This window comes from Camellia sinensis, chromosome 7 (genome assembly GCF_055761805.1).
Source record: "Camellia sinensis isolate YWXY chromosome 7, ASM5576180v1, whole genome shotgun sequence".
Classification (NCBI taxonomy): domain Eukaryota; kingdom Viridiplantae; phylum Streptophyta; class Magnoliopsida; order Ericales; family Theaceae; genus Camellia; species Camellia sinensis.
This window is the reverse complement of record NC_138967.1, coordinates 6,401,994-6,429,511: the sequence shown is the minus strand read 5'-3', so window position 1 is coordinate 6,429,511 and position 27,518 is coordinate 6,401,994. Positions and strand designations below refer to the sequence as shown.

The 27,518-nt window shown below is 33.1% G+C and overlaps 1 protein-coding gene across 4 annotated transcripts; it reads left to right on the top strand.

Moving 5' to 3' along the window:
• Positions 1-1,982: 1,982 nt before the first annotated feature.
• On the top strand, positions 1,983-27,275 carry LOC114289725 (uncharacterized). 4 transcript variants are annotated; one of them, XM_082877362.1, is made up of 15 exons: positions 1,983-2,365; positions 4,126-4,225; positions 4,334-4,489; positions 4,585-4,644; positions 8,880-9,083; positions 10,440-10,514; positions 10,640-10,735; positions 10,823-10,858; positions 18,189-18,224; positions 18,364-18,432; positions 19,072-19,305; positions 25,593-25,860; positions 26,161-26,237; positions 26,495-26,561; positions 26,860-27,275. In XM_082877362.1, the coding sequence occupies exons 1-15, from the start codon at positions 2,280-2,282 to the stop codon at positions 27,048-27,050; spliced, it is 1,755 nt and encodes a 584-aa protein (XP_082733488.1). In that variant the 5' UTR covers positions 1,983-2,279; the 3' UTR covers positions 27,051-27,275. The 4 variants fall into 4 exon arrangements, with proteins under 4 accessions (XP_082733488.1, XP_082733486.1, XP_082733487.1 ...); XM_082877360.1 differs by having other exon boundaries at positions 25,578-25,860; XM_082877361.1 differs by having other exon boundaries at positions 10,640-10,736; positions 10,833-10,858; positions 25,578-25,860.
• The last annotated feature ends 243 nt before the right edge of the window (positions 27,276-27,518 follow it).

The window sequence follows — 27,518 nt, the reverse complement described above, 5'->3', positions numbered from 1 at the left end:
GATCATCTCCGAGAGAGAGCCATGCGAGTGAGCCGATGACGATGATCCAGCCTTGAGTGGATTGGGCTGACGGAGTCGAAATCGTTTAAGGAAGAAACGATTACAAGAAAGGGAAGCTATTATGGCTGTCAGAGAATCTCAGCGACAAGAATCTATGGCCACTGGTGGGAGATTGCAGCGGTGAGGGCTTTGGGGAGATTCCTTCAAAGTCTGATTCATTTCTAGATCTAGTTCGAGATGTCGTGATGTCGAGCTTCAGGCAATATAGTTTGTAGAACCGACGTGTTTTCGGCTAAGAGAGAGAGAGAGAGAGAGTAAGAGTAAGAGAGAGGGAATGAAGTACAGCAATAGATGTTTGATAGCTATGAGGGAGGTCTTGGAAGGGTAAATTAGTCTATTAAAAATTAATGGGACTTGAAGGAGCAAATAATTTTATCTAGGACTTAATGGATTATAAGTTCACAAAATGAGACTTGTATGTAAATCCCCTTTAAATTTTTATGATTTAATTTTTTTGAATATTTATTTTAACTTTTTGCTTATTAAATTTTTTAGATTATTTAAATTATTTAAATATTTATGATTTAAATTTTTTGAATATTTATTTTGAAAAAAAATTATTTCCTTTGTAGTATTTCCAATTAAAAAATTGATTAATGTTATTTTCTGTTAATAATAATTTTTTTTAATTGAATTTTAAAAAGAGTTTGGTTATGAGTGTTGATCAGAATTTTTAATAGTGTGAAAGTAGTGTGTTTTGTTATGAGTTATAACAATTTGAATTAAGTTTTGAAAACTTTTTCCAAAACTCATAACCAAACAAATTTTCTTACTTCACATGTCAAATCAAACTTTCAAAACTCAATTCCACATTCAATTCAAAACTCAATTCAACACTCTATTAAAAAATCATAACTAAACAAATTTTCTACACTCAAATCATAATTTCAAAACACACAAACTCAAAATGCAACTTATATTTTTAAATCATAGTTAGAAAATCTTACCAAACGGAGCCTAAAAGTTTAGGGACTTTTAACTTCCATGTATGTTTTGCCAGTACTCTAACTATTATAGACTTTCTACATATAGAGGATGTATTATTAATTTTCCCAAATTTTGATAGTTTTCTATTTAACATGAAAATCTTTATTATGAAATATTTATATTTAATTTAAATTTTATATATCTATATACAATATGTATGATGATAATTATCTTATAATTTAATATATAATATATAAAATCACTATATGATGATTACATTTTTATAAAATTACCAAAATATTCAAAAAAAATTAACTAAAAATATTATATATAAATATTTAAATAACACTCTTCTGAAACAATATGATTAAGATTATGAAAAGAAATTATTATAACCATATTTATTTTAAAATTAAATTAATATTATTCTTTTGTAACGCACATCATAAAAAAAAATATTATTAAAAAAAGATTAGTGGGTCAACTACTAATACTTAGCCCTCGTTTGGGATGAATGACTTGGCTTTTTGGTTATTTTTATTCTCGCTAAAAAAATTGTGTTCAAAATAAATTTTAACTTTTTTTTTTTTGATAGTTGATTTGATAGTTATGAGAAAAAAAGTGAAATATTTATGATTTGAATGTAATATTTTATCATATTGGTTAAATTAATATGTTTTGTTTTTATTAGCTAATTTAGCCAAAATAACTCATGCTAAACGAAGTCTATTATTGTTTTTATATCATTATAATTTATATATCATCATATAACACAATCATAACTATTAAACTATTTAATCTATTAAACTATTTAATATAAACCGTTTCATTAATAGTTTTTAAAAAATTACTCTGATATAAAAATATCATAAATATGTACAATCGTAACTATTAAACTATTTAATATAAACCGTTTCATTAATAGTTTTTAAAAAATTACTCTGATATAAAAATATCATAAATATGTAACTACTGCGTTAGTGAATTAATGAGGTGATGAAGGGAAAAGTTTAGTAATTAGGTCGGGCTTGGGCAAATGGAAGAGGCGGTCACATAAGAGGGACAGATAATAGGGATGGCAATGGAGTGAGAGGAATAGATTTTTAATTTTTCCCCAACCCCAATCCCAATCCCAATCCCAATCCCCGATTTATTTTAGTCTCTCTCCTCCTCTTTTTGGCCGATCATCTGATTGATCTTCTTCTTCTTTTATCTGTCAATATAATATAATAATTCGAGAGTTTAGTGAAAAAGAAAACAAAGATAAACCCTAGATCCGTTTGAAGCGTAGTATGGAGTTTTCTGGTGACGATGATGATGATGTCCGTGGGTATTTCCCCGTTCGAGGCAGGAAGGTCGATTACGTTTGGGATGGATGGTGAGCCTTAGCAGTTATCTTATTTTTATTATCATTATGTTCTAGTTTCAGTTGCAACAAGAATTTTTTTCAATAATAGTGATATATGTACATCCTAGATGTGAAAATATGCGGATTTCGTTCATGAAAAAGGTATAAAAAAGAGAGAAACAAAAATAAAGAATAGGTTGGAGGTGTAAATTGAAATACTCAAATGAAAAGGTCAATGACATAGAAATAATGAATTTTAAATGGAGTTCTGGTTCAAATTCCATAGGACAGAGCAGGAGAGTTTATTTGAGTCAATGCAAATGCCTACTATGGATTATGAAATATTGGGATAATCTAAGAAGCAGAGACACAAGCACGGTGTGTTTGGTTTGATTTTGGGAGATAAATTTTCAAAAAAAATCTTAGGAAAAGAGTTTAGAAATTTTTTTGGCTTGTTTGGTTGTATATTTTGGAAATAGAAATTTGGAATGATTTGATATTTTGTTGTAGTTGAGTAGATGTGTGTGAGAGAAAAAGTGATTAAGAAAGAGAGAGGACAAAGAAAAAGTGATTGAGTGATGTGTAGGAGATAGAAAGTGATTCTGGATTTTTTTTTTCAAAATCACTAAATCAAATAAAATTTTAAAAATTTTTCTCCAAAATTTGTTTCTCAAAAGCAAACCAAACAAGGCCACAATGTTTGTGACATGACATCGATACACCGATACAAAAATTTAAAAATAATGTAGGTCACAACATATGCAACATATATAATATATACTTATTGTATGTCATATGTGTCATATATATGAGGATAAATAAATTTAAGTCCAAGCTAATAATTTTTAAAGCCTAAAGGTGAAAAATAGGCATAAATTTAAATTGTTTTCAATATATTATTGAATTTCAAGTTATTCTATTCAAACTTGTATTGTGTTTCATGTGTCTCTAAATGTTGGGAAATATCTGATGAGTGTAATGTTGTGTTGGACATTGACATGACACATTACCTTCTTAGAAGTGCCCTTAGTTCTTACATGACACGTTGAGATGTACCATAGTAAGAGCATGAATTTGAGAAATGTAGAAGACTAGTGTCATTCTCTGCAATGCTATTACATAAGTTACGGCGTACAAATATTAAATAGATAGAAATGGCCATAGTTGTTTCTAATTTTGTTTGCAAGGATACAATATGGAACAATTGAGAATGATGCTGAATCTAGTTATAAAATCAAAACAGAACATGAATGGTTGTGATCTTTACAATTTGTGATACCATTACAAGTTATTCCAAATTTGGTATTGGAATGTGATTTGCTCCACATGTGTTTACATATTATTTCTTGTGATTATGATATGCATCGTCTGGTTTGTACAAGAAATGGGACAATTAGTTTGGATGGTGCTTTTTAAAAATTTTTTTTTTTTAGGCATTAATAGAATCTTAGTTTATGTTCAATTATTAGCTCAGTGGTTTCATATTTGCTTATTTTGATTGGGTTAGTAGTTCTTGGGGAAATGACTACCCATTAAACTCATACGTTAATGTCATCTCTGCTTGTTCACGAATGAGTTGGGTTGATCTATTTGTTTTGCCAATAAAGGAATGTACATAATACATATAGCTTGAAGTCAGAAAAAAGGGTTGTCATGATTCAAGACAAGTGAATTGACCTCTTGAGAGCCTTTAGTAATGTTGCAACTGAAACAATGCTTATAATTGTGGAGTTTTGAGGATTAAGTTTCACTCTTGTTCAACTGTTTTTATATACTCAATCCTAAAACAGGGATGCTGCTCTAATTGTGTCTAAACGAGAGAAGGCTCACCAAGTAGTTAATCGAGATATTTATGGTACAAACGTTCCAGAAAAAGAAGATATAGCAAGGGTATTGGTTCATTGTAGAGTGTTGAATATATTCCCTGTATGAGAATTTCATCTTCTCTCACTCACTCCCTCCCTCTCTTTCTCTCTTGGCGTCTCTGACTTTTTTTAGGTGATGTCACTTGAAGAATGTGAGATCCTTCTTGGAAAACGAAAGGACAGTGAAATATCAAAGACTGAATGGAGAGACAGCATAACTAGACAGGTCTATCTGTTGTTGCAACCTTATCGGAAAAAGGAAGAAGATAGCCATTTGATGACTTGGTTGGTAAATTATTCATTTTTCCATTAGTTTCTTATTAATAGTTTCGCTGCAACCTAACTTTCATTAGGTGCTTCTGACTTCTTTTATCGCTATTTTAGAGTTTTAGGAAGGGCAGGCCTAAGGATTATTACTGTGACAGAGAAAGGGAAGCCTATGAGGTATTAGAATCTTTCATCCCCTAAGCAAACTATTGCAAGAGTAGATTGATTGCAATTGTTATGCATGCAATATACTTTGGTTTTGATTATAAGATGGAAATATTATATTTATTTTGAATTCTAATTTATGATCATGGGGAATATTATGGTTTTGTTTCATTTTCTCTTTAGTTTTGACATTATGAAGTTCTAGATCATGATGTAATTTGATAATCACTTCTGGTACTTATTTATTTTCAAAAAAACATAATCAAACCAAACCTAACTAAGCCTTGTGTCACAATTATGTGGAGCAGGCCATGCAAATCCCCTTTTTTTTGCCATTCCTCGCTCTATCATGGTGTATATGCTCAATTAATTAAATAAATTCACATCCGTTCTTTACTTCCTGGTTTCATGTCAGTTGAGGTCATCCTTTCTCTCATACATTTTCATTTATGGTGATCTTATTAATATTCCTTATCATTGCATTTAAAAATATTTGTTGTACATAACCAAACTATCTTAATTTGTTTTCTTTCAACTTTATCTGTAATTGGTGCTTATTCTTGCTTTTTACGAATACATTATTTCTAAGTCTATCTTTTCTAGTCTTACCACACATCAATCTAAACATCCTCATCTACGTTCATTTTATGTATGTGTTGTTTCTTAATTTTGTCCCGTGAAACATTGCTTATCTTATAGATGTTTTATAAAGTTTCTTTTCAATTTGTTGGTATTCGTTGATCACATAACAAGTTGGTACCACTCTCGAACCAACGTACTTTGATTTTCTGGTTTAAATCATCTCTAACCATTCTGTCTTTATTAATAAATTGATCCTAGCTTATGAAAATGTTCACTCGTTCTTTTTGCCTCTATTTTACTTCTATTGTTATCAAAGTTGCATTCCATATATTTGGTTTTAGATATATTAATTTCAACCTTTTGACTTGAGTGTTTCTCTCAAGATTTCTATTTAGGTTTAATTCCTTCCTGAAGTTTGATCCACTAAAAAAATATCATCTGGTACAACATACACCATGGGACATCATTTTTAATGTGTTTAAAAAATTCATCCATGATTTAGGCAAATAGGTGAAGACTCAAATTGACCCTTAATGCAATCCTGTAGTGCTTTAGAATCCACTTGTTATCCGGCAGGTGATCTAATTGTAATTGTAACCCAAAGTCTTTTATTGCAATAAAATACCCTTTGACAGTGAACTTTTTATCATTTACATAAATACGTGGACTGGATTGATGTTTAGTTGGCTAGTAAAGTTGGCCCCCCAACCTGAAATTGGTTGTCACAGCATCACTTAAAATTTTGAATTTTAAATTTTTAAAAAGGCTAGTCTCTTTAGTCACATTTTACATGATTCTGAACTTCACTTGTTTATTGACAACTATATTCATTGCCTCATAGTATTACATAACATCATAAATAAATTATTATTATTTTTTTGATAAATAACATCATAAAAAATTTTAACTTCATTTCGATTAGGGTAATTTTGTAACAAGGCAATTCCAAATCTCATGTCAGAAACTGTTTTCACGCTCAAAGTCTCTTGGCTTTTGTACTTTGCTTGGTCTACTAGCTAATTCTCTCCAATAGAGTACTCACTCACCTAGTTTCTTCTTCATCTTTACTTGGTATACTCTCTCTCCACTTTCTCTCTCTACATTGTTTCTCCTCACCTATGTAGCATAGACACTGATACAACATGACAAAAACACATCGATACAGAAAATTTGTAAAACTAGTTTGGGTCACGCCACAAATAATTATATCTTGATATTATATTGTCTAGGAATATATTATATAGTTATCTATGAATGTGCATAATATATATTAAGTTAAATAATTATTTTATAAGAAATAATCACGTATCTAGTTCTCTTGCATGAATTTTTGGACTATAGCAAACATATATATGATATATAATTATGACATTTGCCTTATCCGCCTTAGCCATCTACTAATACTTTTACGTAACTTTTTCAATTTAATTTTTGGGAAGTTTTTTTAGGATTATTCTTAACAATTATCAAAGTTTTAAAAGGCTTTACTGAGGCTTGCCTCGATACTCACCTCTCCTCGCCTTGAGAGGCTAGGTAAAATAAAATGCATCAAGGCTTTGATTTTTAAGTTATACTCCCCAAAGACTTTCACATCATAGTATGAGGCATGTGTACGTGCATATGAGGATTACAAGCTTGAAAAGGTTGCCTTAGGCTCTTGTTAAACATAGTCTAGTAGATGGTTTAAGCATATAAAGGAAAAAATTAAAAAAAGATTCCTTTTTGCAATTGTCTTCTATAGTAGGAGTAAATGATCAATTAAGAAAAAATACAAAGTTAATGCTCAAGTGAGAAGTTCAATCACTAGAGTCAATAATGTCAAATTCACTTTCAGTGAAAGCAAGCTTCCTTCTGTGCATTGAAATGTTCAATAACTTGAGGAGAAAAGTATTTACACTGATTTAATTTTTATTTATTTATTTACTATTTAAAATATTTTATTTATTTACTAAATATTGAAATTTAAAATTCGAAATGCTTACGCCTCAATGCTTTAAGGTTTGTGCCTCGCCTTGTGAGAGGTCAAACACCTGAGTTTCGTAATTTATTTTATATACTTTGATAATTATAATTTTTTTTTAAGGATAAAAGATATTTATGTTAAATTTTCTGACTTTGAAAATTATATGTTAGCAAATGTCCAAAAAGTGACAAGCATGCCACAAAATGAGTGTCAGACGCGTCCAATATCTAGGTTTGTATTTTTAATTAAGGACAGGGAGAAAGGAGTATAGACACTTGTTTGAGAGTGTTGGTGTCTGACATAGACATGGCACCCTTTTACATGTGTCTGAGCTTCTTGGCTTCCCACTATATATTTTTTTCTTCAATTCATTAGTGGATATACAAGATTATAGAAACACCATTGTTTTATTTTCTTTAATCATTTAAAAAAAATTATGAAATTTGATATATTGATATTATTTATTGGATTAGCATTCGTGTGCTTAAATGTGTAGTACAACCATAGTGGTTAAAATTGCGATCTGGATTGTACGATCCTGCAATCCTACATTGCTAAAATAATCTAGATTGTTGTAGTATCAGTGTTATAATAGGATCGCAAGTAAGATTGTATGGAATCGTGCAAGATTGTAGGTAGGATCGGAAGTAGGATCGTTGATTTTGTGATTTTTCACCTTATTTTTAATATATATAATTCTAATTTGTATTGTTACCTTATTTTAATCAAAAGTAGGATCTTACGATCCTCGAAACCCACTCACCGAACCTAACTAGGATCCCGATTTTAACAACCTTGAGTACAGCACATTGAATAATGTTAATTATTATTAAATAAATTAAAATTTATTGCAAAGTCAACACGACCCATTAAAACCCCACTTCGCCCTAGCATGGCATTCAATATTGTAGGTTTTGGCCCCTCCAATGTTGAACTCATGGCTCTGCCCATGCCCTTTGATAACATATTTTCTCTTAACATCTACCATATTATTTCTCTAAGACCATTTCATAAACTTTTGCTAAATCTATGCAGAACTTACTCTGTGTTCTTCTCTATTAAATTTCTTAGTAAATATGTTGCTTTCATTGTTGATCTATAGGGCATGAATCCAAACTAATAATTCGACACTTTTATTGTAACTCTTAGGTGATGCTTATCACTCTCACAATTTCATTGTATGACTCATCAACTTAATAGCTCTATAGTTATTTCAATTTTAGACATCTTTTATTTTCATATATAGGTTCTAAAATATTTTTTAATAATTTGGTTACGAAACCACCTCCTTCTTCCCTAACACTTCCAAGTCTCAATAGGTATATAATCTAGTCCTAATGCCTTTCTTGATTTTATATTCTTTAGTGCAAAATCCACATCAAACTTCCTTAGTTGACGATAGAACTTATATTTTTTAGTTCCATCAATGCTAACACCCTCAAATCTTGCTCCAGCTCCCGCTCTCGCTCCCGCTTGGCAATTTGGTGACTTAGGTCAGACCCATCAATAGGGCATTTTATAAATTGGTTTTCTATGTAACATACAATGTCAAAGGGGCATTTTATTATTTTTTTTGGCAATTATACAACAATATATACATATAATAATAGCGTTTGATACAAACATTTTTTTTTGGCTGTAAGGCAGCTTGTTTTCTGTGCATTAGCTCTTCAGTATCTGAATTTATCAATTCTTTTTTTAGGCATTTCAGTCCTCAGCAATGGAAGGAGGAGATTCCAATTGGCTGTTCATGATTGCAAAGGCTGTTGCAGCATTAACCTTACAGGCGATGTCTTATGTTGGTTTCTGTACTTTGGAAAAACTACTCCCAGAGAGTGCTTACAATATCGTTCGCGAAAGTTATTTTAATGTTGTCGTCAGATTTGTGTTGAGCGTTTTTGATATGGTAAATTCTTCCTTCATGTACACGTGGTCAATTCTCTGTGGCTATTGGTTTTAGTAGTAGTATTAGAGTTCTGCATCAATATTCTGTGTTTTAATCTTTACTGCAGTCTCATCTTTATGTTGAACAGCTTATGGATTTGATAGTGATTCGTTACACTCTGTGGATATGGATGAGCTTGTTTATGAATGAGTACTGATAAGAGTTTAGTCTTTAGAGTTGACAAGGCATTCTTGACTTAATGTGTGTTGATTCAAATAATGAAGTGTCTTTAAGTTTGATGGAGAGATCAATTAACTATTGAAAAATAGTTTATTTAGCAAAAAAATCTGTTCAACCTAAGAGAATTACACATCTTTTAATGGGCAGATAGTGTGAAATGGTGGCAGTGATATTAAGATTAGGCATGTGTGGGTTGGTTGTTGCCAAAAGCTAGGTTGATATCCATATCATATCAACATAGAAAAAGTATGGCACGAGGTTGTCTTTTGTGATATGGTATAAAATGCTAGGGACCATGAAAGTTTACACTAAAAATGAAGTGGATGGTGTAGATTTAAAATTAGTGGGATGTGGGCCACACTTCCAATGAATTTGGTCGATAGGTGTACTATTCTGGATAGTTTTTCTTGGTATGTAGCATTGTTGTTTGGTGATGGGTTCGATGAAGTGGCATCTCTGATGGTTGAGCAATATCAATGGTTTGACTCGGTGTTGGTAATGGTGGATATGAGGTTGAGAGGAAGAGGAGTGGTCCCAATGGTGGTGGGTTGTTTGAGGGTGTGTTTCGATTTGTCATCATGGTGGGGAGGAGATGAATGGGAATAGTGATTTTAGAAAACAATGGGCTATATAGGTTGATGATGGAGGGGTGATTTGGTGTGACAAGCCCCAGTATTCTTGGCTAATCAATTTTGCATATTGTATGTAGATTATTTTTTGTCAAATTTTATTGGACAAGGGTAAGAACATTATATTGAAAATTAATTTGGCTTGAATTAATGTTGCCCCATCCGTTGCCTGAAGACTAAAAAGAAAGTCCACGCCCTAAAATATAATGGGCTGAGTTGGGGTAACTTATGTTCAACTGCCAGAACTGCATACCTAATCATTGCCGGTTGCTGGTGGATAATTTTTCCCTTGCTTTACGCACTAGTATGTGATTATTCTCTTTTACATGCGTCACTCATGTATTTTGTCATCATATACGTATCTTCTAATATATTTTTATTAACCTGATTTTTGTACCTGCAGTTGTGGTGTTTCTCCTAATTTGTTTCACTTTGCACAAGCATTTATGAGGTGAATTGTTAACATGCTTCAATTGTCCTTATTTTCAATTTTTTTGGCTTATTCCAGGAAGATTTTGAGAGAATATATGAAATGAGTATCGTCAAGGATGAGTGTTCAACATACTATTCAAACCTATGCCATGTAAGGATTTGTATATACAGATAACTTTCGCTTTTAACATGAAGCCTTTTTTTTTTTTTTTGGTTTTGTTTTTGTTGTTCACCTGTTATTTTCTTTCACTGTTAAATTCCTTTTTCCATGTGCAGGCTCACTGCGATCCTTGTGTAGCTGTTGCTGAGGGAAAGGTGAAAGTTGAAAAATTTTCCACACTAAGGGAACATGATATTTGTGACATAATACAGGCAAGATTCATTCAATCATGGGCTGGCTGTGGTCTTAATACTAGTTATTTTGTGTGTTTCTCATGTGACTAAATTGTCTTTATGTAGCAATGTCAAGGTTGTGCTGAAAACAAAGGCTTTGAGGTAATTTTTACTGTAACTTTGTTATCTAGGTTATGAAACAATTGCAATCTTGAATGATCTTCTTGATAATTCAATTTGGTTTTGTTTGTTGATTGTATGTTAAGAAATTAGTCACTTGCTTTCAATTTTCTCAATGGGTGTTTGGATGGCCTTTAGATACTAACAAATTGGGAATTTGGGGTCAGCTAGAAAGGAAGGGTTGGCTCCACAACTGTCACTGAAACTGGACACAATGTGCTTAGGCAGACACTTTTTAGAGTAATTTTACCTATGCTCCCCCTTCCAATTGCAGGGGGAAAATACACTAGGCAATAGTTATGTTGTTGGAAATAACTATTGAAAGGGGGAACATAGGTAGAATTGAAGAGGTAGATGCTGTCGAGGTTAGTGTAGGGTTGGATAATGCTTTGAGAAGAGAGAGAAATGAGCTGAAATCAAGGATGGAGGAGGTCACTCTTAGGCTAAGAAGCACGGGTGCGGGTACGAGTACGGTACGGGTACGCCGATACGGCAAAATCCCAAAAAAGTAGGGTACGGGTACGGCTGCGGTACGCCGATATTTTTTTATTTATTTATTTATTTTTATAATTATGGTTAAAAGATCCAACCTACAAATTGAAGTTAAATATCAAAACTAAAAACTATAATATTTTTGATTATTACCATTTATGATTATTAGCATTTTCATCTCTAATATTTATTATTAATATTTATTAGCATTTTCAGTATTAATAACTAAAGAAGAAACAAGAAAAAAAAAATAATAAATAAAGATGAAGTAATTTTTTATTATTAATAACTAATAATAATATTTATGATTATTACCATTTTTGATTATTAGCATTTTCATCTCTAATATTTATTATTAATATTTATTAGCATTTTCAGTATTAATAACTAAAGAAGAATCAAGAAAAAAAAAAAAAATAAAGCTGAAGAAGAGATATACCTCTGATGCCGTGGGTCGAAGTTGAAGAGGAGGGTGATCTCTGCGTTGAAGTCGAAGTCGAAGCCGAAGCCGAGGGTCGAAGTCGATATCTGGGTCGAAGTCGATATCTGGGTTGAAGTCGATATCTGGGTTGAAGTCGAATCGAAGTCGAAGACGAGGGTCGAATCTCTGGGTCGAAGTCGAAGACGAGGGTGAGTGAGGGTCGAAGTCGATCTCTGTTTCGAAGTCGCAGACGAGGGTGAGGGTTGAAGATGAGGGTGAGGGTCGAAGTCAATCTCTGTTTCGAAGTCGCAGAAGAGGGTGATGGAGATGGTCGAAGTCGCCTCTTTCTCTTTGCTTCGATAAGATTGAGATTAGGGAAAAAAAGTGATGAGATTAGGGCATTCGAATACACATTATTTCTTTTTTCTTTTTTTTAAAATTTTTCTTAATATTGCTCCGGTACCCCTAAATTTTTCAGAAAATTTGATTTCTGTCCCCGCTGTACCCAAAACGCACCAAAGGCGTACCCATGCCATACCCGAGCCGTACCTATGCCGTACCCAACTGAGGTAGAAGTACCCGACTACTTTTTGCCGTACCCGGTACGCGTGCAGCCGTACCCGGTACGCGTGCAGCCGTACCCGTACCCGCACCCGCACCCAGTAAGTACCCGTACCCGCACCCAGTAAGTACCCGGTGCATGTACGGCACTATTTTTGGACTACTCGTGCTTCATAGCTCTTAGGGAACAAATTTCTTGGGCTCAAAAGGCAAAACTAAAATGGCTCAAGGATGGAGATCTTAATTCCAAGTTCTTTCACAGGGTTGTGGATGGAAAAAGGAAAAGGAAGTTCATAAAAAGTTTAGAGGTGGGGCAAGGGATGATGGTCGATGAAGACGATCACATTATCAGCGAGATTTTTAGGTTTTATTCAAACCTTTATTCGGATTGGAGGGGGAGGAAGAGGGGGGGGGGTTTAGTACGAACTAAGATTGAAGGTCTTGAGTGGTCGCCGATTGATGAGGTAAATACAAGGTGGTTAGAAAGGCCTTTTGAGAAATGGAAATTAAAGAGGCAGTTTTTGTATGTGAAAGAGACAAAATCCTAGGGCTAGATGGTTTTTCCATGGCAATTTTTTAAGATTGTTGGGAGGTGGTGGAGAGATTTAGTGAGAGTTTTTCAAAATTTCACGAAATGGGGATTGTTAATTTTTGTAGAACTGTGCCATTCATATGTTTGATCCATAAAAAAGAGAATTCAATGAAAATGATTTTAGACCTATAAGTTTGGTCTCATCTCTATAAGATTTTGGTAAAGGTACTATCAGAAAGACTAAGAGTGACTTTGGGGGATACTGTTTCTTCGGTTCAAGGAGACTTTGTTAAGGGGTGTCAGATTTTGGATGGTGCCTTGGCAGCAAATGAAGTGGTGGAGAAGTACCAAACTATGAGGAAAGGAGGGTATCATTTTCAAAGTTGATTTTAAGAACGCATATGACCATGTGGATTGGCATTTTTTGGATTTTGTAATGCATAGAAAGGGTTTTGGAGAGAGATGGAGAAAATGGATTTGGGGGTGGCTGTCAACTTGCGACATGTCAATTATTGTTAATGGGGAACTTGGGAATTCTTTTAGGGGGCTAGTAGAGGTTTAAGGCTGGGTGATCCTTTATTTCCTTTCCCCTTTATTCTGGTGGTAGATGTGTTGGTTGATGGCGCTAGATATTTATGTTTAGTGGAGGGGTTTGGGAGGGATAGAGTTTGTCTCATCTTCAGTATGCGGATGACACCATATTTTTTTCATCAGGGCAGGAGAGCACGGTGGGTTGCTTTTGATCTCTTTTAAGAGTTTTTGAGGTCGTTTCGAGTCTTAAGGTCAATTTGAACAAGAGCAGTGTAGGGGCTAGTAGAGGTTTAAGGCTGGGTGATCCTTTATTTCCTTTCCCCTTTATTCTGGTGGTAGATGTGTTGGTTGATGGCGCTAGATATTTATGTTTAGTGGAGGGGTTTGGGAGGGATAGAGTTTGTCTCATCTTCAGTATGCGGATGACACCATATTTTTTTCATCAGGGCAGGAGAGCACGGTGGGTTGCTTTTGATCTCTTTTAAGAGTTTTTGAGGTCGTTTCGAGTCTTAAGGTCAATTTGAACAAGAGCAGTGTAGTGGGTATTAATTTGCGACAAAGTCAAGTTTAGAGGTTGGCAGGCATTCTAGGGTGTTCCATTGAGAACCTTTACGGGGTAATCCTAGGAATGAGGCATTTTGGCTTCCGGTTGTTGAAAAGATATGTAAGAGATTGGAGGGTTGGAAGAGAGCTTTGCTTTCGAAAGGTTGGAGGTACACGTTGATTCATTTCATTCTGAGTGGTGAATATCTACTTTCTGTCCCTTTTCAAGATTCCGGTCAGGATTGCAAAAACAATGGAAAACTTGATGAAGGATTTCCTATGGGAATGAAAGGATGAAGGTAAGAAGGTGCACTTGGTTAATTAGGAGATTGTTTCATTGTCTAAGGAAAAAGGGGGTCTAGCAATTTGGCAACACTGCAGCGAGGAATATTGCCGTTCTTGGTAAGTGGTTATGGAGATTTCCATTGGAGAGTGATTCATTATGGCATTCTATTATTAAAAGCAAGTATGGGGTTCAAGATGATAGTAGGTTTTCTTGAGTGGTCATTAGGGGTAATTGTCGATCCCATTGAAAATCAATCTCTCATGTTTTCCCTCTTTTTTCTAGATTTCTTTATTTGAGGGTGGGAAATGGCGAAAAAATTCATTTATGGGAGGATATTTGGACTCGAAACTCTTCTATTGACGTGTACTTCCTGCGTCTTTATAGGTAGCAAACTCTTTATCATTCTTCCATCACTTCTTTGGCAAGCTCTAATTTGGCTTTGATTGCTTGGAACTTTAGTTTCTCAAGAAATCTTACTGAAAGGGAGGTTGGCGATTTAGCTTCTTTGTTGTTTCTTATTGACCATTTGCCTTTGGACCGTAACGCAAGTGGTAAACAGATGTGACTCTTTCATTCTTCAAGTGTCTTTTCTTGCAAATCTTTTTTTGATAAGATTATTGAGAACCCAACTGTTTCATTCTTTCCTTTTCACTAAAGAATTTGGAAGTTTTTTGCGCCTTAGTTTTTTTTGTGGTCTTTGGTTCATGTAAGCATTTTGACGAATGATATTTTTAAAAAAAGGAGCCCTAATTGCTAGCTTTGTCCTCAATGGTGTATCATGTGTCAGGGCAATGGGGATACTTTGAATCATCTATTTTTACACTGTCCAGTGGCAAGGTGGATGTAGCAGTTCTTTCTCTGGGTGACCTTGCATGGGTGGCTCCCAAAGCAAGCAAATCCATGCTCTTAATTGATTTTTGAGTTTTGGGCAACAATAAAAAGGCGAAGATGTTGGGGCTTTGCGCGCTGCATTGGCAATTTTTTGGGTTATCTAGCTGGAAAGAAATGTGAGAATCTTTGAAGATAAAAGTGTTGATGTAACCTCTTTGTGGGAAATGGTTAGATTTGGCATCTTTTTTGGCTTCAGTGGCTCCCCCGTTTAAAGGGATTCCGCTTTTCTTGATCTCTAGTGATTGGAAATCAGTGTTTTCCTCCACAGATTTCTGCTTTGGAAATTAGTGTTTTGCGGTCCTTCTTGTAAACCTCTTTATTTTTTCTCTTTTTAATAAAAGTTCATTTTGTTGCTGATAAAAAAGAAAAAGAATATGTTGTTGGAGATGGATTTAGAATCGCTGCTGTCCACACAGTTTAGAATCTCTATAATTTATCTTCTCAATATGTGAAGTCATTAAGAAAAGGGATTAGTAGGGGATGCCACCTGCATTCATTTTCTCAAATTCAACGGCCAGCCAAAAGTGGCTTTTGGGTAAATTTATATTCTCAGTTTTTCTTCTATTTATAACGTTCATGAATATTGTTAAGCAGATGAGTTTTTCTCTCGTCTTTTGAAATATGTGCATATTCCCAAAGACAATTTTTACTGTATTCTTGAATTTGAGATTTAAGGCTTTGCCTGCCTCTATGTGCTTGAGTCATATCCAGTGGGCATGGATATATTTCGGCAAAGTGGAAGAGTTCATGTAACACAAGCTAGGACTCGATGTTGGATCATGTTCAAGGTTTTCATTAAAGATCCTGTAACTCATACTTTTAAAAAGGCTCTTGCAAACTTAGCTTTGAGAATGGAAAGCTGTTGTCGAATGCCGTGTCTTTCCCCTGGATACCTTTATCATTCATGGAAGTATTCTGAACAATTAAAAATTAAAAAACTTGCTTTGTTTTCATTGTTGTATACAAACAGTGTTCGAAAATTCCAAAATATTTTTTTGGTGTTTACTAAAAAGCGGGCTGTTTTTAGAAAATTTTATTGAAAACTGTGGTTGTGTTGTTGTTTACGAGGTCCACCAAACCTGGATTTAATACACAAAGGCAATTTTAGATACCAATAAAATCAATCCTTTTAGTTGGAGCCGCATCAGTAGCAGTGGTTTTATTAAAATGGGACTAGATTGGTTGATTCGACCGATTCACCCATTGATGGATTTAGGTTTTTGTCTGGATAAACAATCAATCCATTGACAACTGGTAAGAACTACGGTTGAATTGGCTACCAGTTCGAACTGGTAGCTGGGTCAAGAAAACTGGTTGAGGCAATCCAATGATCCTAACACATGGGCCTACCAGCTGCCAAGCGAAACTTCGTAAAAGTCAACATTTAGGGTGGCTCAAACACAACCCCATGGATAGTGGTCTCACTTTTAACCACTATACCACAATGTCCCTTTGTTGATATTACGAAAACTAAGGCTGTGTTTGGTGGAGCTTTGGAAACGTGATTCTACAGCTTGGTTTAAGTACTGTGTTTGGTTAAAAATTGATTCCACACCCACTTTTGAAAACACGTCTACCCGGTCATCTTCCTGGACGTCCGGCCGGTTGACCGCAACAGTGTTTGTTTGTTTTTATTTTTTTTGGGGGGGGGAATCGGCACCTGTTATTTTTATATTTTAAATAAAAAATATTTTCGGAATTTTTAAATTTTTTTTGAGCTTTTAATAGAATTTTGAGTTGTGTGTTTGGTTATGAGTTGTAAGTTTTTGAATCAAACAACTTTTCTAATTTCATATATCACATCAAAAATTCAAACTCTTTTCAAAACTCATAACCAAACAAATTTTCTCTTTTCAAATCATAATTCCAAAACTCACAAACTCAAAATATAACTCTATTCTCAAATCATAATTCTAAAACTCTACCAAACGCTACCTTATATTATTTATTGCATTTTCTTTCAAACATCAAGTACAATTGATTTTTTATTATATTTTTTTGATTTCTTATTTTTGTAAATAATCAGTATATAAAATATAAATGTATAGGCAATTATATTCAATAAATATATTCATGTAAATATATATGTATCTTAAAATATAAAAATTAATTTAAATGAATCTATCTTAATACCTTTATATTTTAATTAAGTATAATTTTTCATATTTGTATGTCAAAATTATAATTATGACTTCATGGCTTGATTTTAGTTGAATCGGTGATCCTTGACTAGATCCTAATTCTAGTTTGGCCATTTCTGTGTTTAAGAACATTGGTCAATAGAATCAAACAATTGTAATGCATTTTCATGTTCGTGAAGATCTTTTGATAAAATGATGTTGCGCACGTAATTTTTTTGCCCTTCAGTGCTTCTTGGACTTTTGAATTTTCTACCAGAACAATATCACTTTCCTCATACTTGCAAATTCCTTGATCAATAATTTCTACTTGATTGTTACAATCCATTTGGGGAATTTCTGAAGTATCCCATAAAGGGGAGCTCAACAATGTAGTTGAATGGACAACTAGAAGAGGTAATGCTCACCTCCCAAGTTCTATCATACGTTTTTTAAACAAATAAAATTTGTCGTTTGCACAATTTTAGCGTGGTGTGACTCTACATATTTGTATCATTTGAGAGCCTTTTATATGTCATAAATTTCAGAATTGTGTCTTCTAGCTCATGCATGATAACAATGTCTGTTTTCCCAATCGCATGTGTGTTCTAGCTTGTGGTGTGGGTTGTATTTGTTAGCATCGTCTTGATGCTCCTTTTCTAATAAAGTTACTCTTACTCGTAAAAATAAATAAATGTGTTCTAATGCCCTAAAAATTTTGGGTCAGTTGGGAATTATTTTCACCCTTTGTAGACGGAGATGTTTTGGCAGCATTGTCATTGTCGTAATGACTTTATTGCTACTCTTACCATTGGCAAGTGTCCATATGATTGCCCGTATAGCTTTATTTATTTTTTCTTTCTTTCTTTCCTTTTTTATTTTTAGATTGAGTTTTGTTATGAGGAAGTTTAATTTTGTCTTCATACCTTTTGTTGTAGGTTTATCCGTGGGCCTTTCCTTTTGTCCCTGATAAGGTATTTCCTTTCTTCAGTTTGTGTCATAATATTGTCCAAATATTATGGTTGCTACTATTTTGCAATGTTGTGAGAATTCATTCACCAATGATGGTTTACTGAATCATGCTGAGTTGATTAATAATTTTTATGGATGTAGTGGGATGATATTAGCCAGTCTGACATAATAAGTGCAATGAGGGAGGTGTTGAAGTATGTGCCTTTAAAGGTAAGAGCTTGATGTTTTTGTCTTCTTGACTAAATTCATCACTACTGCATGGCGTTTTCTTTTAAAGTTATTTTCCTCAACTTAGTTCTTCAGACTAAATGTAACAGCTGAATGATCACTCAAGTTTTGTTCTCTAAAATCATGGTTTGCTGGCCTAATCTGATGTGCTGCTAGTGCTTGTCTAATCTGATTATTTATGCTAACATGGGTTGCAGCTTCAACATGATGTGTGTCGTGTTCTTAACACTGATCATTTGTTAAAAGTAGATGAATGATCAGCATTCATTCTCATCCCACATTTTTATTTGCAAGAGTATTCACAATTTAGTCATTGAAGGCTTCAATTTGAAGCAATTTTTTCAGTCACACTCTAGTTTCTTCATTTAAATCTTATTTTTTAATCCTATAGTACTTCCTTTTTTCTTTTTCATTTTTCATTTTTTTTCCTTTCTTTCTTCATGATCAATACTTGAAATGTAAATGATCAATTTCAATCAAAGGTCTGATATGTTATCCATGCATATATATTTTATATTGGACTATGTTTTTCTTTCTGAATAGGTGACCTTATTTTGTTATCATCATCATCATCATCATCATCATCATCATCATCATTGCTATTTTTGTGTTGGAAACCAGGAAGACTGTAAAATGCAGCTTACCTTGGAGTTGTCTCGTCCAAAATGTTATCATATTCTTGATAATTTGACTTTAGAGGCTGTGAAGGACGTCAAGATTCAAGAGTTACATAGATTTGTTGATGACGTATCATCTGATGAGTCAATAGCTGAGGATGCAAAAACCATGCTCTATGATTTTGCTAATGGCATAATCGACGGGCTCTATGTCTTGTCTGATTTCAAAGGAGATGCGGTATTGCCATCTCTTTCTCTGTTCCCCTTTTCCTCTTAATTTATTGAGTGATGAAGTGGCCTCTCTTTATTTCCTAAGAAGCACAAACATTTATAAGAAGGTGTCCGTATCGGACATGTGTCCTAATGTGTCTATTATTTTTGGTAAATTACACTAACCTCCCTTGAGGTTAAGGGAAAATACATTGAGCCCACAAGTTTGGCCTAATTACATTGGGCTTCTTTTAGGTTTTAATTCACTTGAACACTTAGCCCCATTTTTATCAATAATTGGTTAATCGCATGAATAGAAAACGATTTTGTATCTTTTAGACTTTTACATTGAAATGTATATTTTACCATGGTTATTCCTATTTGTTCACGCCATGTACATAGTTCCAGTCCTTTTAGCCTTACTAAAACCAAACTTGTGGGGTTTATTGTATTTTTCTAAACATCAAGGGTGGTTAGTGTAATTTTCCCTATTGTTTTTTAAAGTTTTTTAGAACTTAACAAGTTTAACACCCTTGCGACACATGTATCATCACCTAGACAAACATGAAACACATTTTAAGTTCAAAGAAATTAACTTAGGATCATTTATAAAAAAAAATTAAAAAAAAATACTTAGGGTCAAATGATAATATAAATATAATATAAATATAATGTGGACGGGTGCCTATTCTTTCTTTCTGGACTTTTTAGTTTTAGGATTTCTAAATCCTGAAGTTTCTAATTTATTTTGTAGTAAATCTTTCTAAATTAGATGTTTGGGATTTTTTTTTGTTCGCACTTATTTCTTAGGAATAATCACACTACATCAAGCCAAACAATTTGACATAATTAGATTAACCTCCCTAAGTTTTGTATTTTCATAAAACTTACATCCATGCTCTTAGGTTAATGTTAGGATTGTAAAGTGTCTAGGTTAGGGTTCTAAGTCAAGTCTATGAGGTGACTTTTTCATTTCGTATTGGAGATCAATTTGTCTTTTAAACACAAAGTATGTCAAGGGAAAATATTAATTTTATCTATATTTTGTTACCTCTGTTTGGAGGCTAGGGTAATTATGCTACATTACGGTACTTATCATATTTTTCTTAAATGTTGAGGGAGGTCAACGTAACTTGCCTAGTTTTTTAAAATATTGAATTGAATGTAAAAATGGTTTCTTATTATTTTGATATAATAAAATATAAATGTATTTGTAAATTGAAAATGAATAAATTTTTATTATTTCTATATTTGTAACAATATATAGAAAATGATGGGACTTAAAAGGCTTGGTTTGGTTTGTTATGTATGTAACAATATATTGTTTGGTGAAAATTACCCACCCCTGATCTTTCATGAAAATACACAAACACCCCCACAGTTTGAAGGTGTATCAACAAGACCCTAAAACCTTACGGACATTACTAACAATACTATTTTTGCTGATCTCAGCCAAAATGATGTCTAATATATTTTATCCCCATATTACACTTCCTATGTGATTTATACCCTTCCTATATTTATAATAAATCACAAGCACCTCCTGACATTTGATTATAGGCATCATCAAGACATTTGTCAAAAATTGGGTTTACTTAACTTTTTGAAGACAAATCGTTAATTAATTATAATAAACAATAACAAATAAATGCCAAAATTGTTGTATCTTTTCACTACACACCACCCATATACACATATATAGTCATAGGCATTGTCCAATAAGAACAGGATCAACAAATACAAATTCCTATTATAACTAAAATTCCTAAATAAAACTAATCTCTCATTAACTATTCTTCAATTTATGCTTCAACCAATTTGTTGTTTTACATATTTTGCTGAGTTCATGTCCCTATCAGTATACACATATTTGGGTCGATTCAATGTGTGGTTCGTATATATTTTTATGTACTTTTGTTTATCATTTTTCTTGCTTTTCCATTTCTCTTGTTCCAATAGCTGTAGTTATTTATTTTATTTTTATGATATAGTCAAATCATGCGTCCTAGGGTTTTTGTCACTGGTTCATTAGATCCCTTTGCTCGTTGCATTATGTGGTCAAGCAGTTGTGATATGTCTGAATATGCATGAAGCATGTGTACATGCATTGGTATGATACGGCATGAGTAAACCAAACTTAATTTTTATTATATTAAAGAATCTGCAAATTAAAGCTTAATTTTAAAATTATTCTAAGCATAAAAAAATCCATTAAAACTCATTTTACTTCTGCAAAAAAGTAAAAGGTTAATTACAATTTTGGTCCCCAAAGTAGGAGTCTTGTGTCATTTTGGTCCCCATTGTTTAAATTGTGTTAGTTTAATTTCCAGTGTATAAAACTGTTTCAATTTGCTCCCAATGTTAAAGTTGTATCAATTTGGTCTATAATGTATAAAAAGTGTTTCAATTTATTCTCCCAATCAAGGTTCTAAAAAGCGGTTGCGGTCGCCGTAACGGTGGCGGTGACGCGGTTGCGGTTGCGGGGTGTAAAGGCCGTAGTGTAACGGTTGCGGTAATCGGAACCGTGAATTTTTTTATTTTTCGCACAATTTGAAAAAAATTTACCGATACGCATATTTTTTTTCCATGATCATATTTATTGGGTTAAAAATAAATATTGATCAATTTTTGCAAATTTTTAAGTATGATCCAATATATTTCATATTTCTAAATCACTATAAACTGAGTTTTTTACATTTTATTTTAATAATTAATGACTTTATATTATACAAAAAATCAATCACTAACTATTATATATAAGATAAACAATGACAAAAGTAAGAGAATAAATAAAAGCCTAAATATATATATATATATATATACATATTTTAACCAAGCCAAATAGATAATGACCACACTTATTATTATTATTATTATTTTCAAACAATATATAGATAGACACACACAAACAAAATGATTTAGTGATAGCAGCTGAATAGAATAGCATAGGTCTTACAGTTTCAACAAATCAATAATATGTTCTTTATCTTCCCTCTTCTCTCTCTCTATCTGTTGCTCCTCCATTTTCTCTCTTCTATCTTCCCTCTTCTCTCTATCCCTCTTCCCCCATTTTCAGCTTTTTTTTTGTATTTTTTTTAAAGAAACAATTTGTCACCGTTACGTAACGGTGCGTAACATGCTGTTATGGTTGTTACGGCACCGTTACGACCGCTACGGCAGCCGCTACAGTCGACACACCTGTGAATCTCAATCACACTGCAAAAGCGGCCGTAACGGGTGGCGGTAACCGCCAAAACCGTTACGTAACGGCGTTACGTAACGGTTGCGGCCGCTTTTTAAAACCTTGCTCCCAATCTAACTTTGTTAATAGATGCAATTTAAACATTTGGGTACTACATTGAAACATTCTTTATACATTGGGAACCAGATTGACATTATTTAAGCATAGCGGATTAAAATGACACAAGGCTTATCCTTTGGGGACTAAAAATGTAATCAACCCAAAAGTAAATACGGTTCTAGTTGAAGTATGACTTGGATATATACTAGGTACCTCTGTTTGAGGCAAAAATTAAGAAAAAAAAATCCAATAAAACTAACTTCACTTAAAAGTAAAGGGTTGATTACATCTCTAGTCCCCAAAGTAGGAGTCATTTTGGTCCCCAATGTTTAAATTGTGTCAATTTAGTCCCTAATGTATAAAGTGTTTCAATTTAGTCCCAATGTTTTGTATCAATCTGGTTTATAATGTGTAAAAAGTGTCACAATTTAGTCTCCCAATCTAACTCTATTAATAGATGTAATTTGAACATTTGGGAACTAAATTGAAATACTTTTTAGGTCAAATTACACCAACAGTCCTTGCATTTTGGTCCTCGTAATTCCAATTGACTCGATTTTAACCTTGAATAGATAATTGTCTCAATTTAGTCAATTGAATACAACTGTTAGCATTTTTTAGTGGAAAATACACACATAAGTGGAATGTATCATGATTTGAGGGTCAAAATTATAAGTTTGCTCAACTCAATAAGTTAACATCAATCAATTTAGTGATCAATTTTTCGTCAAAAACACTAACGGAATTATCAATAGAACTAAATTGACACAATCTAAAATTAATGGTCAAAATTGAGTGATTTGAAAGTGTAGGGACCAAAATGATATGAGGGGTAAAATATAGGGACTAGTAATGTAATTTGCCTTACGTTTTATACATTGGAGACAATATTGGCACAAATTAAACATTGAGGATCAAAATGACACAAGACTCATGCTATGCGGACTAAAAATGTAATCAACTCAAAAGTAAATACTATTCTAGTTAGGTCTACAAATGAACTGAGCTATTTGCGAGCTTGGCTTAGCTTGACTCGACTCGTTGAGGGCTTGGCTTAGTTCAATTCGTTAAGTTAATAAACGAGCTTAAGCTTGACCTTTAGGCTCGTTTTGAACTCAAGATCGAATAAGTTTGGCTCGTTTATTTTTATTTAAATTTAAATTATAAAATAAATATATTATTTATATATTAAATAGTATAAAATATGTATAAATAATAGAATTAATACATTATTTATATTTAAAATAATATAAATAATATTTGTATTTAAATTTTTTATTAAATAATATATAAATATATTATTTATATATTTAAATAATGTAATTTTTAATAATAAAAATATTAATTATCAGTCTTCAAGCTGAGCTTGAACTCAACTAATAGGGTAAATTACACTTTGCACTCTTGCACTTTGCATCAAATCCCACTTTGGCCCTACACATGAAATTATGACCAAATCTCACTTTAGTTCCTACACATGAAATTGTGACGGTCAACCCCCTATATTTTTGGTCAAATCTCACTTTGGTCCCTACACAAGTGTCAATATGCCCTTTTCTATTACTCAATTGTTTAAATCTTTAACATAATGTAATCGTGTGACAAGAACATGATTACAACATGAGGGTAAGAGAGGAAAATCATTTACATTTTCCACCAATACACACTTTGTCCCAAAATTTATATCAAATTAGGACTATATTAGGCTAAAACAAAACGCATATTGTGAACGATTAAGAAGATGAGCTAAAGTTTTGCATAAATTGGAATTTCAAAACTCTATTTTCACTATAACACAATCTTTTATCTATTCATCTTTCTTTCTCTTTGATTTATTTGGCACATTTTTTTATTATTTTAAAAGCTTTATTTTCTTGCTTCTTCGTTCCAATTTTTAGCATACGAATATATATGTATATATATTGTATTATATAACTCTCACGCGCTTATCACGTAGGACAAAGTATATTGGTAGGAAACATGGATGATTTTCCTCTCTTACTCTCATTTCGTATTCACATTTTTGTCACGTGATTGGATTTTGTTAAAGATTTAAAAATGAAGTTACAGAAGAGAGACGTTGATACTTGTGTAGGGACCAAGGTGGGATTTGAGCAAAAGTGTAGGGGGTTGATTGTCACGATTTCATGTGTAAAGACCAAAGTGGGATTGACCAAAAGTGCGAGGGCTTGATGGTCATGATTTCATATGTAAGGGCCAAAGTGAGATTTGGTGCAAAGTGTAGAGGTGCAAAGTGTAATTTACCCCAACTAATATTAACAAGCCGAGCCGAGCTCGAGTTGGATAATCGAGCTCGATAAACAAAAAAAGCGAACTCAAGCCCAACAAAGCTCGATTCGTCTCTGTTCGTTTGCAACCCTATTCTAGTTGAGTTATGACCTAGGTATATGCTAGGTACCTTTGAGTATGACAAAAATTAAGAAAAAAAATTTGAGTACATGTTGTCTACTTGGTACACATAGAAGTACTAGTGATAGAAGACCAAAACATTGTTGTGCATTATCTTGGCTATCTTTTGGACCATTTGGTTGGAAAGAAATGATAGAATTTTTTTTGAAAAGGAATTAGAGGTTAATGCTTTGTGGGATAGGGTGAGGCATTTTGCATTAGTTTGGGCCAGTGTGTCTCCTCCTTTCAAGGACATATCTCTTTTTTTGATTACTAGGGATTGGGATACTGTTTGTTGTACCTAGTGGTGGTTTGTTTTATGTTTTAGTTGGCGCTTCTTTGGATTTTAGCGCTGAGTTATTGTCTTTGAATGAGGACTTCTTGTCCTCCCCTTGTTTTCACTTTCTATTTTAATAAAATTGTTTTGTTATTGTTAAAAATAAAAATTAAAAAAATGGAAGTACTAGTGCCCAAAACATACTAGTATGACTTGTTTTTCGATGTGCCATGCTTCATAGGGTTCAATCAAGGCCCTGATAACTCTTTTGAATGCTGACAACATGCCAATGCTTTTGTTTTCCTTTTTACAGTTGATCTATTTTCAGGAAGCTATCATATTTCCTATATCACGTGGGAGCTTCGGACCTTGTACAGATGAGCTTCGTGGAGTGATTAACATTGCTGATAATGAGAGAAGAATGCAATGTCAACGTTTCATCAGCGTACAACACATTTTGTTTGGCCTCTCTTTTTCAAGAGTTGGTGACAATGTGAGGATGCTCAATGACAGGCCAAGATGTTCGGGTGGATTACATTCAAAACTGTCTATGTTTAGCATTTACAAGTTATCGCGCATAGCAGCCGACAGACTTGGTAAAATCTCTTATCTTTGTAATGACGTCAATATTCCATTGAATATTTTGTATCTTTTAAAATATGTGAATGTTATGAATCTTGTAAAATATCCTCTTCTTTATTCTAAATGGCTGTATAATTATATGTTCTATAAATTTTCGAGGCATAAAATGAAATAAACTAACATGATCAGTTGCAAACGTAGTTGAGTCATAATTATGTTTGAATTGGGTTGGAGAAACTTGATCAAGTCTGGTGGCAGGAAGTAGGTTTATGCACATATTCATGTGTTATTTTAAACTTGAGCAAATTTTGCAGGTGATAAGGAGGTTGGACTCGAGCACTTGGTTCTGGCAATTTTCTTTGGAAAGCAAGAGGACGATCCTATTAAGAGGGTAAGGGCCATAATTCAATAGCTACTGTTTAATTGCCATCTATAATACCAAATTTCAGGGTTTGTCTTTATTTTTAATTGGTTACCCTTTGTAGTTAGGCTTTTCGTATTTACAATCTTATTTGAGCTTTTATGCGCCCTGGCATTTAAGTTTTGGTTTGTTATGTGTATATAAATTTTTTTACCTGAAAGACCTGTAAAGCATATTTGCTTAGTGACATTTAGCAATTAATGTTTTAATTTTTTTTTTCCTCGAAGGTGGAACTGGAGTACGGCAGTTCTCTGTTCTTCGACGATAATGCATTTGATCCTGAGCTTGTGGACTGTGAGAAGCAACGCCTTCTTTTGTTCTTTGGTGAAAGTATCTTACATAACGGGTATATCACAGTAGTGTATACGTCTCCCACACAAACATAAGGAGATGGGTTTCACATGCTTGTGATTTAGAAGAATACACCACAGTGGTATACCTGTTACATAAAAATACTACCTCTATTTTTTAACCCTTGTGTGTTTATATTACACCAAGCTATTATATATTAAATTTACAATCTACATGTAGAATTTTATACAATTAACTTAATTTTCTCATTTTTGTTTCTTTTATTCTTCCCTTTCTCTAGGTTTGAAAAGTAGTTGCACTGAGTGTGATGCAAAAAGCTTGGAGTACTCTGATGTTTTCAAAGAATTCTTACCAGAAATTTGTTTTGATGGGGCACTAGTGAAATGTTGTGGCCTTGTGGTCATGGAAAAATTGCACGAGGCTCTCAAGTGTGGTGGCTTGAGGTTGAGTCCAATTCGTGAGGAGAGTTAATATCACCTTTCCTTGTGTGGGCAGGCTTAAGACATTATTTGCAAGTTTCTCACTTTTATTATTGTAAGATACGTAATTTTGAATGCTCTTGAGAACATGGATGGATGGTTAGGCTTAATATTCCAAGACATTATAGGCAAGTCTCTCACCTTTATTATTGTTAGATGCATCATTTTGAATACAATAATACTATAAATTCATATTCAACTATTTTGAAATTATCTATAATTATCATCTGGTGATTCAAATTTATTCTACACATGGATTTTACAATACACAAATTTATTCTCAATCACGTATCAACATTCAGTAAATTCAGGGATTATAAGTTTGGGTTCTCACAATTATTCTTTTGAATACCCTTGAACATTGATGGATGGTAATTTTATTATTATTATTAGGAGGATTCTTAGGTATGGTTTGCATACTATATGCAAGGCATACATGGTTCTTTATACATTTTCCTTG